We start from the raw sequence: 17,663 nt of genomic DNA on the forward strand, positions 1-17,663 counted from the left end.
ACCAGTATTAATATTTGACAAATAGTGTTTTCCTAACTCAAATAATGTGGGGTTTATTATTCTACACATATTTCTAATGTATCTCAGGTGTTCACATTCACGTAGATAGTGGTCAAGGCGGTGTCCGTCACTCTCACCACAGATTCTGCAACTCCGCTGATCAACTGTTGTTTCCATTCCATATCTCCATGGATATTAGTATCCAAGACGGATTCTCGCTATTACTGATTCTCTCCCTCGTCCTCCTCCTCTTCGTCCATAATGATTGGGATTGCCAGCTGCAACCATGTTGTACCATCGTATAGATTCACTGGTTTGTGCTTCTATCCTCCTTTCCTCAGTTACCTTGTCACGGTGATGTTGCCTGACAATACCTCTAATTTGTAGCAGAGTCTTGGGTATGAAGTATTCAATATGGTCTCCTTCAGCGCCTTCAGCAGCCAGCACATCTGCTCGTTCATTCCCACATATTCCAACATGGGAGGGGATCCCCAACATGGGAGGGGATCCACAGAAACTTGATGACTCTTCCCTGATTGGTAAGTACTCTCACAGCTCTCTTAATTTCAGCGACTATCGCAAGATTTTCTGCCCGATTTATAGTTAGGCTTTGCAGTGCTCCTTTTGAATCAGTGCAAATCACTGCACCATTAGTGTTCCGTTCAAGAAACCCTAACGCCATAACAAATGCAGTTAGCTCTGCTTGCGTTGAAGACGCATAGTTCTCAATACGCGCTTTTTCTTCATTTCTGCGTTGGAAAGTATTATCCTTGATTACCGTGTATGCTGCACCAGCCCTGCCATTGACAGGATTAGATGACCCATCAGTGTAGATTTGATCTAGTTCATCTCCGGCTTCTTTATAAATGTCCTCGAGATACTTGTGCCTCATTTCTTGTTGTATTATGTTGGATTTTTTCATTGCCATTTCATTTATGATAATCCTGCCTGAGTCATTCTTCCAGGGAGGTAACCTCTCTACAGGCAGGAGCTCACGGGCTTGCTCAAGCAGGTGAAGCTCTTCCAGGTAGCAGACTGATCTGTGATGCCATTTTTTGCTTCTCCTGTTTCCCCCTGAAAGTAGCACAGTGCTCAGTTTTTTCTTAGCAATATCATTGTAATGGGGATCTCTGGCTATCCTAATTGCAAGCTTAGCATTCAGCTCCTGAATTCTGCTTTTAACAGTGGGGAGGGACAACTCCTCTCGTAGATTAGACGTTTTGGCAGATCTTGGAACTCCAAGAATGATTGTCATGGCTTCATTTTGAATGCTTTCGAGCCTTTTCATATCGCTTTGGAAGTAGGTGCACAGAACTGGTGCGGCATAGTCTATGACGGAGCGCACATAGGCTGTGTACATCATTTTAAGCACGGCAATAGAGGCTCCATGTCCATTCCAGGTCATGGCTTTCAGTGCCCTGAGTCGACTTTTGCATGTTCCTATGAGTTGGTTGAGCTCCTCTTTCTTCCCCTTGTTAGAGCCGACAGTGACGCCAAGGTGCCGATAGTGGTCAACCCATTCAAGTGTTACACCATTAATTTGTAGTTCATCATTTTCTCCCCGCTTGTGATGAGAGTATGCCTTCGTCTTGCTTGTGGAGAGAGTGAAACCGAGCTCAATACATTTCCTTCCAAGGAGTTCAATGGACTGTTTAATTTTTCCCAAGGTGGGAGCTTGTATTAGGATATCATCTGCATATCCCACTTGTTGTGTTCCTTCCGGAAAATCAATATTTGCAATGGTGTTCATAAGTACATTGAATAGTGTGGGGCTTAAGACTCCGCCTTGGGGGGTCCCGAGTTCCATACTCATTGTTCTGGAGACTGCTCCATTGAAGCAAACCTTGGCTTTCCTTCCTGTGAGGTAGTCTTCAACCCATTTCATGAGTCTCCCCTTGACACCCATGCATGCAAGCTCGTCCAGGATCGCAATCCCCTGTGCTTTGTCGAAGGCTCCTTTGATGTCAACAAATAGAGTACCTAGCCGTGTCATTAGCCAAGTAATTAACTATACAATTTGCTGTGCTCCGTCCTTTAACAAATCCATAGACCCCCTCCCCTAACCTGCCTATTTTGTGCAACAGTCAGTTTAGGCTGATCCTTTCAATCATCTTACACCAACAGATGTGGTACATTGTTGATACCAACAAAAGTACCAACAAAAGTTGGTACTTTTGTCGGTACTCTTGTTGATACTACTGTTGACACCACTGTTGGTACTATTGTTGGTACTACTGTTGATACTACTGTTGACACCACTGTTGGTACTACTGTTGACACCACTGTTGGTACTATTGTTGGTACTACTGTTGGTACTACTGTTGACACCACTGTTGGCACTATTGTTGGTACTACTGTTGGTACTACTGTTGACACTACTGTTGGTACTACTGTTGACACTACTGTTGATACTACTGTTGACACCACTGTTGGTACTATTGTTGGTACTACTGTTGGTACTACTGTTGACACTACTGTTGGTACTACTGTTGGTACTACTGTTGACACCACTGTTGGCACTATTGTTGGTACTACTTTTGGTACTACTGTTGACACTACTGTTGGTACTACTGTTGACACTACTGTTGGTACTACTGTTGACACCACTGTTGGTACTACTGTTGGTACTACTGTTGGTACTACTGTTGACACCACTGTTGGCTCTATTGTTGGCACTATTGTTGGTACTACTGTTGGTACTACTGTTGGTACTACTGTTGACACCACTGTTGGTACTACTGTTGGTACTACTGTTGACACCACTGTTGGCTCTATTGTTGGCACTATTGTTGGTACTACTGTTGGTACTACTGTTGGTACTACTGTTGGTACTACTGTTGACACTACTGTTGGTACTACTGTTGACACTACTGTTGGTACTACTGTTGACACCACTGTTGGTACTACTGTTGGTACTACTGTTGACACCACTGTTGGTACTACTGTTGGTACTATTGTTGGTACTACTGTTGGTACTACTGTTGACACCACTGTTGGTACTACTGTTGGTACTACTGTTGGTACTACTGTTGGTACTACTGTTGACACCACTGTTGGTACTACTGTTGGTACTACTGTTGGTACTACTGTTGACACCACTGTTGGTACTACTGTTGGTACTACTGTTGGTACTACAGTTGGTACTACTGTTGGTACTACTGTTGACACCACTGTTGGTACTACTGTTGGTACTACTGTTGGTACTACAGTTGGTACTACTGTTGGTACTACTGTTGACACCACTGTTGGTACTACTGTTGGTACTACTGTTGGTACTACAGTTGGTACTACTGTTGGTACTACTGTTGACACCACTGTTGGTACTACTGTTGGTGCTACTGTTGGTGCTACTGTTGGTACTACTGTTGGTGCTACAGGACTGTGGCAGGCGTCGAGGGAGGCAGCGCTGGCAACATATACATCCCCCGCTGGGCTCTAGGGGACTCGAACCCTGGACCCACGTGTGCGAGACGAAGGCTCTATCGACTGAGCTATTGAGGAGTCCTAATAAGGAAAGCTTCCAGAAGCAGCATATCCAGGATTTTTTATTTTTATTTTACGGGTTTTTGCTAATAATTTTGTAGAAGGGCAGGATAATGGCAGGATATTACTAGGGGCTAACATAAGATATATATTATTATAGTAGGCCTGAGATAGCGCTTATCAGGTCTGGTATTTCATTCGTTTAACCAGATAGTATTAATACTGTCATCAATTGAGGATGACTATAACGGTACTCACAGCGGTACTCACGGTGGTACTCACGGTGGTACTCACAGGGGTACTCACAGGGGTACTCACAGGGGTACTCACAGCGGTACTGAAAACAAAAGCCTGGCATTCCGGAAGGGAAACTATGAGGGGATAAGACAATTCCTAACAGATATAACATGGGGAACAGAGCTCAGGGGAAAGACGGCCCAAGATATGATGGACTTCATCACGCAGAAGTGCAAGGAAGCAGCAGACAAATTTGTCCCGATCCAAAAGGAAACAATGAAATGAAGATGAGAAACCCATGGTTTAATCAGAGATGTAGGCTAGTTAAGCAGCAAAGTAAAAGGGCGTGGAGAAACTATAGGAATAACAGGACACTGGAGAGCAGAGAAAGATACCAGAGTGCCAGGAATGAATATGTCAGGATGAGAAGAGAGGCAGAAAGACAATACGAAAATGACATCGTAAGCAAGGCGGAACACACAACGGTACACACAACGGTACACACAACGGTACACACAACGGTACACACAACGGTACACACAACGGTACACACAACGGTACACACAACGGTACACACAACGGTACACACAACGGTACACACAACGGTACACACAACGGTACACACAACGGAACACACAACGGTACACACAACGGTACACACAACGGTACACACAACGGTACACACAACGGTACACACAACGGTACACACAACGGTACACACAACGGTACACACAACGGTACACACAACGGTACACACAACGGTACACACAACGGTACACACAACGGTACACACAACGGTACACACAACGGTACACACAACGGTACACACAACGGTACACACAACGGTACACACAACGGTACACACAACGGTACACACAACGGTACACAACGGTGCAGGTCTTGCTAACAAACTCTGGTGACTTCCGAAGAGAAAATATAAATATATAATAATTATATTTTTACTAAATGCAGTATCAGTAAATCTATTTGTAATAAAAAAAAATAAACTGAATGTTAAATATAATAAAAATGTACTTTTAAAAATATATTTTTATACTATAATATAATATATATATATATATATATATATATATATATATACAGTGTCAGACCACGGAGGAAGAATTGAAACAGGAATGTCCTTAAGTACTTTCGTATTTAATACTACATCTTCAGAAGGACGAGTTACAAGTACATAGATTTGGACATATATAGGCAGGAGAGAGGTGAAGTGAAGTGAGGTAGAATGATACAAATATGACTGGGGTTGGATGGGTATGAATAGAGGCAGCATCCTATGGGTCAATAGACCCGTACATGGATAATGATAGCATACGTACGTTAGAGAATATTAACACTGTCACATTTTTCATCATGTGTTAATTTTTGTGATTTACACTCACGCACACACCACGCGCGCGCGCGCGCACACACACGCACAACCCGAGTAAATGCAAAGTAATGAAACTAGGTGGTGGAAACAGGAGGCCAGACACAGGATACAGAATAGGAGATGAAGTACTTAATGAAACAGACAGAGAGAAAGATGTAGGAGTTGATATCACACCAAACCTGTCTCCTGAAGCCCACATAAAAAGAATAACATCTGCGGCATATGCAAGGCTGGCTAACATCAGAACGGCGTTCAGGAACCTGTGTAAGGAATCATTCAGAATCTTGTACACCACATATGTAAGACCAATCCTGGAGTATGCGGCTCCAGCATGGAGCCCGTACCTTGTCAAGCACAAGACGAAGCTGGTAAAAGTTCAAAGGTATGCCACTAGACTAGTCCCAGAACTAAGAGGCATGAGTTACGAGGAAAGGCTGCGGGAAATGCACCTTACGACACTGGAAGACAGAAGAGTAAGGGGAGACATGATCACAACTTACAAAATCCTCAGGGGAATCGACCGGGTAAATCAGGATAAACTATTCAACACTGGTGGGACGTGAACAAGGGGACACAGGTGGAAACTGAGTACCCACATGAGCCACAGGGACGTTAGAAGGAACTTTTTCAGTGTCAGAGTAGTTAACAAATGGAATGCATTAGGCAGTGATGTGGTGGAGGCTGACTCCATACACAGTTTCAAATGTAGATATGATAGAGCCCAATAGGCTCAGGAATCTGTACACCAGTTGATTGACAGTTGAGAGGCGGGACCAAAGAGCCAGAGCTCAACCCCCGCAACCATAATTAGGTAAGTACAATTAGGTAAGTACACACACACACACACACACACAAAAGCTGCATGAACGCACGAACCATAAATCAGTAAGAACTCTTTAGAACAGGATCAGGATTCGAACCCCCACCGCGCAGGATCACCCCAAAACGTACAGGACACTGTAGTTATCTCTCCTATGATCTGTTGTACCTAAATTTTGTTTAAAAACTGTATCTTAACTGTGCAGTTTAGGTACAGTTTAGGAACCTAAATTAGGTACAAATATGAAAAGCTAAACCTAAATTGCACCACGACTGTCGCCGGGGGCTGGTTAGTCATGGAGCTTAGTTAATATGGACCAGGACTAACTAATCCTTATAGACGATCGTTGGTGAGGTGGTCACGGCGCGCTTCTGGGTGATCCTGGGCGCCGGGGATTCGAACCCTGGTCATAAAAGTTCTAAGTGGTATGTGTGGTATTTAATTGGTCATGTCGCCTAACAAGTCGAATTTTCCTGAAATATTAAAAAAAAAATCACACAATATTTTCTGACGCAATGATAACGCTTTCTATCACAGTATATGATTTGGTATTTTTTGAGTCAAAAATAATATTGTATGAAGCCTATGCTAATCTAGGAGGGGCCTCGTAGCCTGGTGGATAGCGCGCAGGACTCGTAATTCTGTGGCGCGGGTTCGATTCCCGCACGAGGCAGAAACAATGGGCAAAGTTTCTTTCACCCTGAATGTCCCTGTTACCTAGCAGTAAATAGGTACCTGGGAGTTAGTCAGCTGTCACGGGCTGCTTCCTGGGGGTGGAGGCCTGGTCGAGGACCGGGCCGCGGGGACACTAAAAAGCCCCGAAATCATCTCAAGATAACCTCAAGATAAGATCTATCCTAACCTATCTTAACCTATTCTAACCTATCCTAACCCATCCTAGCCTAACCTAACCTATCTTAACCTAACCTATCCTAGCCAGACCTGACCTATCCTAACCTATCCTAACCTATATTAACCTATTCTAGCTTTACATTACTATGTCAGTACACTAATTCTTTTTTCTGAATATAGTATAGTAGTATTAATTGAAACCAAATTGAAAATAGATATTTGAGAATAACGAAAATCACTCTGTACGGTAGGCAAATGTGGCCTTGCATACTAGACCAAGTAGTGCGTTCTGGCTGTTACATTATATATATATATATATATATATATATATATATATATATATATATATATATATATATATAACTACCTTCCAGTAGCTGGCATAACTAGTATGCTTTAACCCACTACACCATCAGACCTTACAAAAGAAGTAGATAGTTCGAGATATATATCTCAAACATCTCCACTTCCCGAAGGCACCAGATGAGTGAGGGGTCAGTCTGCATTTTTCGTCAAGCCACTGTCAATGAGAGAACTCGTGTCCAGCTTATATATGCAGACTGACCCCTCACTCATCTGGTGCCTTCGGGAAGTGGAGATGTTTGAGATATATATCTCGAACTATCTACTTCTTTTGTAAGGTCTGATGGTGTAGTGGGTTAAAGCATACTAGTTATGCCAGCTACTGGAAGGTAGTTGTGCTTTCTGGGTTCGAGTCCCACTGGTGGGTGCTGTCCAAAGATTATTAATCTTCACTTGTGGTTTATGCAAGTATAGGCTTATATATATATATATATATATATATATATATATATATATATATATATATATATATATATATATATATATATATATATATATGTTGTTGAATATGACCGAAAGGGTAAGATTAATGATTCTAAATCTTCTTGAGTAGAGTCTCCTGCTATCGCTGTATCTATTGATGATTTCTGTGTTGCTTGTTAAAATTTCTCTGGTGATGGTCTGGTTGTGAGAAGAGATTATATGTTCCTTGATGGAACAAATGGTTTCTTGATGGTTGCACAAACAACAGGGCTCCATCAAGGAACATATAATCTCTTCTCACAACCAGACCATCACCAGAGAAATCTTAAAAAGCAACACAGAAATCATCGATAAATACAGCGATAGCAGGAGACTCGACATCAGCGAGGCACTACACATCAAAAAGTCAACACCAGCAATCAACAGCCAACTAATGCACAACTATATTCTACCCACTTCAAGACCCCGAACCAACATAGAAGCAGCAAGAGAAAATATGGGCCAATAGGTCTTCGGTAGATTCTTACACACTTATGTTCTCAAATGGAATATATACCCATTGATTCGTGTTCTATCTTTTATCACCTCACCCAAAAATATTTGTCATATCCCCTCACCCAAAACGAATATAAGCATGAAATGATGTCTGTAAACCTGTCTTTGAAAATGTCCTTGCGAAACGCTTTTAGGCGTCAGACCATAAATATAAAATGAGAAAATGAGCTTTGGAGAGTTAATTTTTCAATTACCCCCGATAGTGAAGAAAAGCGTAAGAAATATATGAGAAGATTCGTGTTAGAATCATTAATCTTACCCTTTCAGTCATATTCAACAACACATGTTAACAAGAAAGAATGCTTGCTACCAATTATATTATATTATATATATATATATATATATATATATATATATATATATATATATATATATATATATATATATATATATATATATATATATGAGAACCTGTGCTTGTTCTCCTGACAGTGAGGTGTTCTACTGGCCATAACGTTAGGCACCACAGAGAACTCATGTTCACTCTGATGTGAATATTATACATTTTCACTCGGCAGCAAATATTTTCCTCTTTTGGTTACGTAAACATATATATTTTAAAGCATCATTTGAGTGCATATATTTCTTACGTATAATATAATTTCTTACTAAGCTCCGCTGGGGCTCATATTTCCTGAGTGCAAGTATTTCCATGCTTCCACCAAGGGGGTGGAGTCAGGAGGTGGAGGGGGTGGAGTCAGGAGGGGGAGGGGTGGAGTCAGGAGGGGGAGGGGGTGGAGTCAGGAGGGGGAGGGGGTGGAGTCAGGAGGTGGAGGGGGTGGAGTCAGGAGGGGGAGGGGGTGGAGTCAGGAGGTGGAGGGGGTGGAGTCAGGAGGGGGAGGGGGTGGAGTCAGGAGGTGGAGGGGGTGGAGTCAGGAGGGGGAGAGGTGGAGTCAGGAGGGGGAGGGGGTAGAGTCAGGAGGGGGAGGGGGTGGAGTCAGGAGGGGGAGGGGGTAGAGTCAGGAGGGGGAGGGGGTGGAGTCAGGAGGTGGAGGGGGTGGAGTCAGGAGGGGGAGGGGATGGAGTCAGGAGGGGGAGGGGGTGGAGTCAGGAGGGGGAGGGGGTGGAGTCAGGAGGGGGAGAGGTGGAGTCAGGAGGTGGAGGGGGTGGAGTCAGGAGGGGGAGGGGATGGAGTCAGGAGGTGGAGGGGGTGGAGTCAGGAGGGGGAGAGGTGGAGTCAGGAGGTGGAGGGGGTGGAGTCAGGAGGGGGAGGGGATGGAGTCAGGAGGTGGAGGGGGTGGAGTCAGGAGGGGGAGGGGATGGAGTCAGGAGGTGGAGGGGGTGGAGTCAGGAGGGGGAGGGGGTGGAGTCAGGAGGTGGAGGGGGTGGAGTCAGGAGGTGGAGGGGGTGGAGTCAGGAGGGGGAGGGGATGGAGTCAGGAGGTGGAGGGGGTGGAGTCAGGAGGGGGAGGGGGTGGAGTCAGGAGGTGGAGGGGGTGGAGTTAGGAGGTGGAGTCAGGAGGTGGAGGGGGTGGAGTCAGGGGGTGGAGTCAGGAGGTGGAGGGGGTGGAGTCAGGAGGTGAAGTCAGGAGGTGGAGGGGGTGGAGTCAGCAGGGGGAGGGGATGGAGTCAGGAGGTGGAGGGGGTGGAGTCAGGGGGTGGAGTCCGGAGGTGGAGGGGGTGGAGTCAGGGGGTGGAGTCAGGAGGTGGAGGGGGTGGAGTCAGGAGGTGAAGTCAGGAGGTGGAGGGGGTGGAGTCAGGAGGGGGAGGGGGTGGAGTCAGGAGGTGGAGGGGGTGGAGTTAGGAGGTGGAGGGGGTAGAGTCAAGAGATGCAGGGGGTAGAGTCAGGAGGGGGAGGGGGTCGAGTCAGGAGGTGCAGGGGGTAGAGTCAGGAGGGGGAGGGGATGGAGTCAGGAGGTGGAGGGGGTAGAGTCAGGAGGTGGAGGGGGAAGAGTCAGGAGGTGCAGGGCGTAGAGTCAGGAGGTGGAGGGGGTAGAGTCAGGAGGTGGTGGGGGTAGAGTCAGGAGGGGGAGGGGGTGGAGTCAGGAGGTGGAGGGGGTAGAGTCAGGAGGTGGAGGGGGTAGAGTCAGGAGGGGCAGGGGGTGGAGTCAGGAGGGGGAGGGGGTAGAGTCAGGAGGGGGAGGGGGTAGAGTCAGGAGGGGGAGGGGGTGGAGTCAGGAGGTGGAGGGGGTGGAGTCAGGAGGGGGGAGGGGGTAGAGTCAGGAGGGGGGAGGGGGTGGAGTCAGGAGGGGGAGGGGGTGGAGTCAGGAGGGACAGGGGGTGGAGTCAGGAGGGGCAGGGGGTGGAGTCAGGAGGGGCAGGGGGTGGAGTCAGGAGGGGGAGGGGGTGGAGTCAGGAGGGGCAGGGGGTGGAGTCAGGAGGGGCAGGGGGTGGAGTCAGGAGGGGCAGGGGGTGGAGTCAGGAGGGGCAGGGGGTGGAGTCAGGAGGGGCAGGGGGTGGAGTCAGGAGGGACAGGGGGTGGAGTCAGGAGGGACAGGGGGTGGAGTCAGGAGGGACAGGGGGTGGAGTCAGGAGGGACAGGGGGTGGAGTCAGGAGGGGGAGGGGGTGGAGTCAGGAGGGACAGGGGGTGGAGTCAGGAGGGGCAGGGGGTGGAGTCAGGAGGGGCAGGGGGTGGAGTCAGGAGGGGCAGGGGGTGGAGTCAGGAGGGGGAGGGGGTGGAGTCAGGAGGGGGAGGGGGTGGAGTCAGGAGGGGGAGGGGGTGGAGTCAGGAGGGGGAGGGGGTGGAGTCAGGAGGTGGAGGGGGTGGAGTCAGGAGGGGGGAGGGGGTAGAGTCAGGAGGGGGGAGGGGGTGGAGTCAGGAGGGACAGGGGGTGGAGTCAGGAGGGACAGGGGGTGGAGTCAGGAGGGGCAGGGGGTGGAGTCAGGAGGGACAGGGGGTGGAGTCAGGAGGGGCAGGGGGTGGAGTCAGGAGGGGCAGGGGGTGGAGTCTAAATACCCCCCCTCCAAATGGGGGTGGGGGTAAATACCTAACAGTACTTACCTAAGAGTGACTACTGGGGAGTAAGCTCTAGCTCCTCACACCCAGCCTGACAGCCTTGTTGTACCCGTTGTTATTACTTAACTATTCCCACCTTCAAGTTCTTTGTCGCATCTGACCTTGAAGGTGTGGATGGAGGTGGCTTCCACAACTTCTTCTTCCTGTGTATTTCCACCTGTTGACGCCCCGTACAGGGGACCAGTATACCCTCACATTACTTAGACTCATATGTGTTTCAGGCTTCCACCTGTGTCCACCTGTCCTACCTTCTCCCTATCTGAAGAGGCTATCCTTCTCCACCTTATCTATTCTCCTCAGTATCTTGTATGCTGTGATCATATCCCCTATATTGCTTCTATAATTTATGGTTGTGAGATTAAATTCCACTAGCTTATTCTTGTAGTTTAGCCATCTTAGCTGTAGCATCAATCTGCTTGTAAACCTTTCTTACATTTGGGTCTAATGCTTCACAAGGTGTGGATACCATGCCGATGCTGCATACTGCAGTATTGGTCCCACAAATGTCGTGTAGAATACCTTATTTAGGTTTCTAAACAATGTTCTAATATTTGCCAGTGTCGCATATGCTGCCGATGTTATCCTGTTTGTGTGTGTCTCCGGTGTGAATGTTGGCGCTGTATCCACTCCTAAATATTTATCTCTTTCCAATTCCTGTAGTTGATCACCCTTTATGGTGTATATAGCTCCTGGTCTCGCCTCTTACTTTCACATATTCATTATCATACAGTTGCTGAAATTGAACTCCAGCAACTATTTGTTGGACCACTCCTGGAGTGTGTCAAGGTCCGCCTGTAACTTCCTGCGGTCATCCTCTGTTTTGACATTCCTCATCTACTTGGCATCACCCGCCAAAGTTGACACGTGCGAGCTTACTCCCTCGGGGCAGGTCCTTCACCTGAACCAGGAACACCATGTTGTTGTTGTTGTTGTTAAAGATTCGCTACCTGGAACAAAGTTCCAAGTAGCACGGGCTATGGTGAGCCCGTAGTGGAGTTATTAGCGGTCCCAGGACCCGGGGACTCAGGACCCGGGGACCCGGGACCCGGGACCCAGGACCCAGGACTCATCATACCCCACCACAGTGGAGGGAGGAATGCCTCACCACAGTGGAGGGAGGAATGCCTCACCACAGTGGAGGGAGGAATGCCCCGCCACAGTGGAGGGAGGAATGCCCCACCACAGTGGAAGGAGGAATGCCTCACCACAGTGGAGGGAGGAATGCCCCACCACAGTGGAGGGAGGAATGCCCCACCACAGTGGAGGGAGGAATGCCCCACCACAGTGGAGGGAGGAATGCCCCGCCACAGTGGAGGGAGGAATGCCCCGCCACAGTGGAGGGAGGAATGCCTCACCACAGTGGAGGGAGGAATGCCTCACCACAGTGGAGGGAGGAATGCCCCACCACAGTGGAGGGAGGAATGCCTCACCACAGTGGAGGGAGGAATGCCCCACCACAGTGGAGGGAGGAATGCCCCACCACAGTGGAGGGAGGAATGCCTCACCACAGTGGAGGGAGGAATGCCTCACCACAGTGGAGGGAGGAATGCCCCACCACAGTGGAGGGAGGAATGCCTCACCACAGTGGAGGGAGGAATGCCTCACCACAGCGGAGGGAGGAATGCCCCGCCACAGCGGAGGGAGGAATGCCCCACCACAGTGGAGGGAGGAATGCCTCACCACAGCGGAGGGAGGAATGCCCCACCACAGTGGAGGGAGGAATGCCTCACCACAGTGGAGGGAGGAATGCCTCACCACAGTGGAGGGAGGAATGCCCCACCACAGTGGAGGGAGGAATGCCTCACCACAGTGGAGGGAGGAATGCCTCACCACAGCGAAGGGAGGAATGCCCCGCCACAGCGGAGGGAGGAATGCCCCGCCACAGTGGAGGGAGGAATGCCCCGCCACAGTGGAGGGAGGAATGCCCCGCCACAGTGGAGGGAGGAATGCCCCACCACAGTGGAGGGAGGAATGCCCCGCCACAGCGGAAGGAGGAATGCCCCACCACAGTGGAGGGAGGAATGCCCCACCACAGTGGAGGGAGGAATGCCCCGCCACAGTGGAGGGAGGAATGCCCCGCCACAGTGGAGGGAGGAATGCCTCACCACAGTGGAGGGAGGAATGCCCCGCCACAGCGGAGGGAGGAATGCCCCACCACAGTGGAGGGAGGAATGCCCCACCACAGTGGAGGGAGGAATGCCCCACCACAGTGGAGGGAGGAATGCCCCGCCACAGTGGAGGGAGGAATGCCTCACCACAGTGGAGGGAGGAATGCCCCACCACAGTGGAGGGAGGAATGCCCCGCCACACAGAAATCACAAAAGCATGATGCATCAAATGAACAAATCCACAAGGGCCGTGATGAGGGTTCGAACTTAGCCCGGGATGATCCCAGACGCTGCCTTAGTCGACTAGGCCACGACAGGGTAAAATAATTGTAACCGGGAGTTCCATTGACCTCACACGGATCCTGCAGCCTCTCCGAGACACAAACCAAGGTTTTACGCAGTTCACCCCATGCGCTCGGGCTCTGCCCATAAGCTGTTCAACCTCTTCGCCCTCAAATCAAGTCAGTGGAACTTCCGGTTACAGTTCTTTTACCAAGTCGTGGCCTAGTCGACTAAGGCAGCGTCTGGGATCATCCCGGGCTAAGTTCGAACCCTCATCACGGCCCTTGTAGATTTGCTCGTTTAGAGAGCTCTTATTTCATAGTGTAATTTACTGCTATGGTCATGACATAAATAAAAACACCAAAGTGAGCAATATTCTCATCCCTTTCTTTCAGAATATTATAATATACCTGTTAACAGAATTATTTATGTGCAGCAAATATTACTGTTCAATTTCGTTGGCAGATGAATTGAGAAGTGAAGTCATTAATGTGGAACCACTCAGAGAGGGAGACCACGTGACTGGCTGGTTACTCACTTACTCTACACCATTAATGCTCAAGCTGTCTTATCAGATAAGGCTTTCCCAGTATTAACTAATATCTTGTAGTTATAATATAACACCGAGTAATATTGTGGTGAATGTCTACTAATTTATAATTTCGATTGATACACAATATATAAATAAACCATAATAATCCCAGAATGTGTGTGAAAGCGATTTGTGGGAATTTTTAAATCACACAGTCCATACATCATAGTTTGCTATCGAAAAATATAAATTACTATATAAATTAAATAAATATTAATCCTACAGGTCATTTTCCCCACAGGCCATCTGGGGAACAGGTTAAGAATCACTGTGACATTGGTCAGTCTTCTAGACACGAACCCTCTAACCAATGGGATTACTTGCAAGCTCAGCAAAAATTGTTTAACGACTCATCTCGTGCAAGAGTTCAGATTCCAACGGAATAATATCCTAAATCACTTTCTCTGGCCCTGGTATTTCTTCAGTGGGATAATTAGTCACTATGAACAATTCTCGAACCAGCCCGTGTGGACCATGCTAGGCGTGTTAAAGTAGTGTAAATGAGGACTAGAACCGCACGCAGCACCTGAGCAGGAAGGGCCTAATAGGCTCGCCTGCTCAGGGGTTGCGTGCGGTTCTAGTCCTCATTTACACTACTTGTAGAGTCTTCAGAACCAGTCAGCGTGGATTACGTTCCAGTTTGAAAGGACTAAAGAATCAGACATTCTGGATTATACTCAACTTAACATTGCATGCAGAACAAGGGAGTCTGGAATGAACTTTCCTATTACCTAAATATTACAAGAAAAACTACTGCAACACATTTCTGTAGCTGACTATCGTTGCCGTTTATATATTTATGAGTTTGATCCAAGAGGTAATCCTTGCATAATGAACATGTAATTGTAATCGAGGATTTATAGCGTAATTAAGCATGCAAATAATGAAAAATGGACAAATATTCATGAATAAAGCCTCGGAGTTCTGGCAAAATGTTTTATGCAAAAATTTTGATGTTATCTCAATAAATTATTCACTGTCAGCTTGCGACGCACAGCACTCAGAGTGTGATACATGCAACACATGGAGAGTGATACGGGCAGCGTTCAGAGTGCTACATGCAGCACTCAGAGAATAATACCTGCAACACTCAGAGTGATACGTGTAGCAATCAGTAAATGATACGTGCCACACTCAGAAGTAGTCAGAATAAAGTGGTATCAAATACTTTTTGGTTTTGAGCAAATTATTTGTTCTGTCTCAACAATGTTAGGGTCCTTAACAAGTCAGTCTCCGTGGTGTAGTGGTAAGACACATGCCTGGCGTTCCGCGAGCGCTTTGTCAAGGGTTCGTATCCTGGCCGGGGAGGATTTACTGGGCGCAATTCCTTAACTGTAGCCTCTGTTTAATGCAACAGTAAAATGTGTACTTGGTTGTAAAAACGATTCTTTGTGGGAGTCGTATTCCAGGGACCTGTCCCTTCCCATTTGGATTGAACGGTAGAGCGACGGGCTCGCTTCATGCAGGTTGGCGTTCAATCCCCGACCGTCCAGGTGATTGGGCACTACTCTTTCCCTCCGTCCCATCCCAAATCCTTATCCTGACCCCCTTCCAAGTGCTATATAGTCGTAATGGCTTTGCGATTTCCCTTGATAGTTCACTCCCTTCCCATTGCCTATTCCTTATTTCCCTTTCCCCTGCTTCCGTTCCTTCTCCTCCCCTCCCCTCTTCTCTACTCCCCTCCAACCAAAACCCTCCCCCTGCGCCACCTTGAGTCCCCTGACGCCTTTACCTAGAGTTTTCCCTCCACACATCCTCCCTTCTACTTGCCATAGATAAAGCCACTGTATCTCCTCCGTATAAAGCACGTATCTCCACCAGCAGTCCATCCACCTCTCCCTCCATTCACCCGATTGCTCCCTAGGCAACCCATGCACGCCCCATCTTCCCTCCACACACCCCCTCCCACACTCCCCCTGCACCCCCGTGCCCTACCCCTCACCCCCTCCCACACTCCCCCTGCACCCCCGTGCCCTACCCCTCACCCCCTCCCACACTCCCCCTGCACCCACGTGCCCTACCCCTCACCCCCTCCTATTCACCACTCGACAGTGAAATTTGAAATAAGTTCACCACTCTCCTTTTTCACATCTCTCATATTGTTTAAACAGTGTAATCATTACCTACATCCGTCCCACGAGACGAAGATGAGACGAAACAGTCTTAAACAGTAGATACTTCGCCTTACTCCACATCTTACCGCTCATCTCCTTATCAACCTCACTTACAGCTGCAGGCTAAGGCTTCACCTTATTTCCCTTCTTACAAGCAATATGTTGTTTCCAAACTAAAGTCATCTTTATTTATATATATATATATATATATATATATATATGACCCAAAAGATAAGATTAATAATTCTAACACGAATTTTCTCTTTATGTTTCTTCTTACTGTTGATGGTAATTGAAAAATCAATTCTCCAAAATTCATTTATTTTTCAAGTCTGACACGACGCCTGAATGCGCACTATTGGCATTGAGCCAATAGTGCTCAATGCCAATAGTGACTGCCCAGACAGGTAGAAGAGGAGCGTTGTCAACGCTTATGATGACCGTGCTCTCAGCCACAGCTCAGGATGGAAGCAAGTCAATGAAGAACTCTGAAGGGTAAGGCAGATCCTAATCAACAACGGCTTCTCCAATGGTTTTGTTGAAGACATCATAAAAAGAAAGGTGAAATGCCATGCAACCTCTAAAAAGTCAACTAACACAACACATGTACTCCCTATTAGACTATTTTACAAGAACTTCTTTTCCACAGCTCATAAAATGGAGGAAAGGGTCCTGAAAGATATTTTTTATAGGAACGTTATCCCTACAGACAAAAGTCAGAAGATACAATTGACGATTTATTATAAAACCAAAAAACGGCCAACCTACTCATGAAAACTCTCTAGACACAAAGCAGAACGCCTGAAAGGAGCCCCAAGAACTCGGTATATAAGCAAGACAACAACACCTCTTTCCAGGCGATTAACAATGCATAAGCAACAGGGCTCCATTAAGGAACATATAATCTCATCCCACAACCAGACCATCACCAGAGAAATATTAAAAAACAACACATAAATCATCAATAGATACAGCGATAGGAGGCGGCTCGACATCTGCGAGGCACTACACATCAAAAAGTCAATACTAGCAATCAACAACCAACTAATGCACAATTATATTCTACCTGTGGGAACCGACCTGTGAGATTTATATTTATTTAATTTATATGAATTTATATTTACGTTAATTTATATACTTCGATAGCAATTTGTATAATGATAAGTGGACTGTATTTCTGCAATAATCTCATAATCTCACAAATCGATCCTCTACACATTAGGGGGGTTTATATTAATTTAATTTATATATATGCAGCCATTCAAACTACAGTATTAGACTACATACATTGAAGAGGTTCCTTATCTTATTTGTACAGCAGGCTTTAGTCCACCAGGTATAACCAGGATGTAGACACCACATTTTCCTCGTGTGAGGTAGCTTCCAACACCCTGGTAACTGATGCACAAAGCATGCTTCCTCGTCTTGACCTGTCAAAAGGGCGCTAGCTGTAAAGCCAGAATCCTAATATATGACAACTATATC

At 47.1% G+C, this 17,663-nt stretch overlaps 1 protein-coding gene across 1 annotated transcript in view; it reads right to left on the minus strand.

Moving 5' to 3' along the window:
- LOC138359100 (streptococcal hemagglutinin-like) overlaps window positions 1-17,663 on the minus strand; it is a 34,453-nt gene that overhangs the window by 2,303 nt on the left and 14,487 nt on the right. Inside the window, exon 2 of the mRNA XM_069317807.1 lies at window positions 2,157-3,504. Within this exon, the coding sequence (XP_069173908.1) occupies window positions 2,157-3,504 (1,348 nt within the window). The remainder of the gene's footprint in view (window positions 1-2,156; window positions 3,505-17,663) is intronic.

This window comes from Procambarus clarkii, chromosome 89, assembly GCF_040958095.1.
Source record: "Procambarus clarkii isolate CNS0578487 chromosome 89, FALCON_Pclarkii_2.0, whole genome shotgun sequence".
Taxonomy (NCBI): domain Eukaryota; kingdom Metazoa; phylum Arthropoda; class Malacostraca; order Decapoda; family Cambaridae; genus Procambarus; species Procambarus clarkii.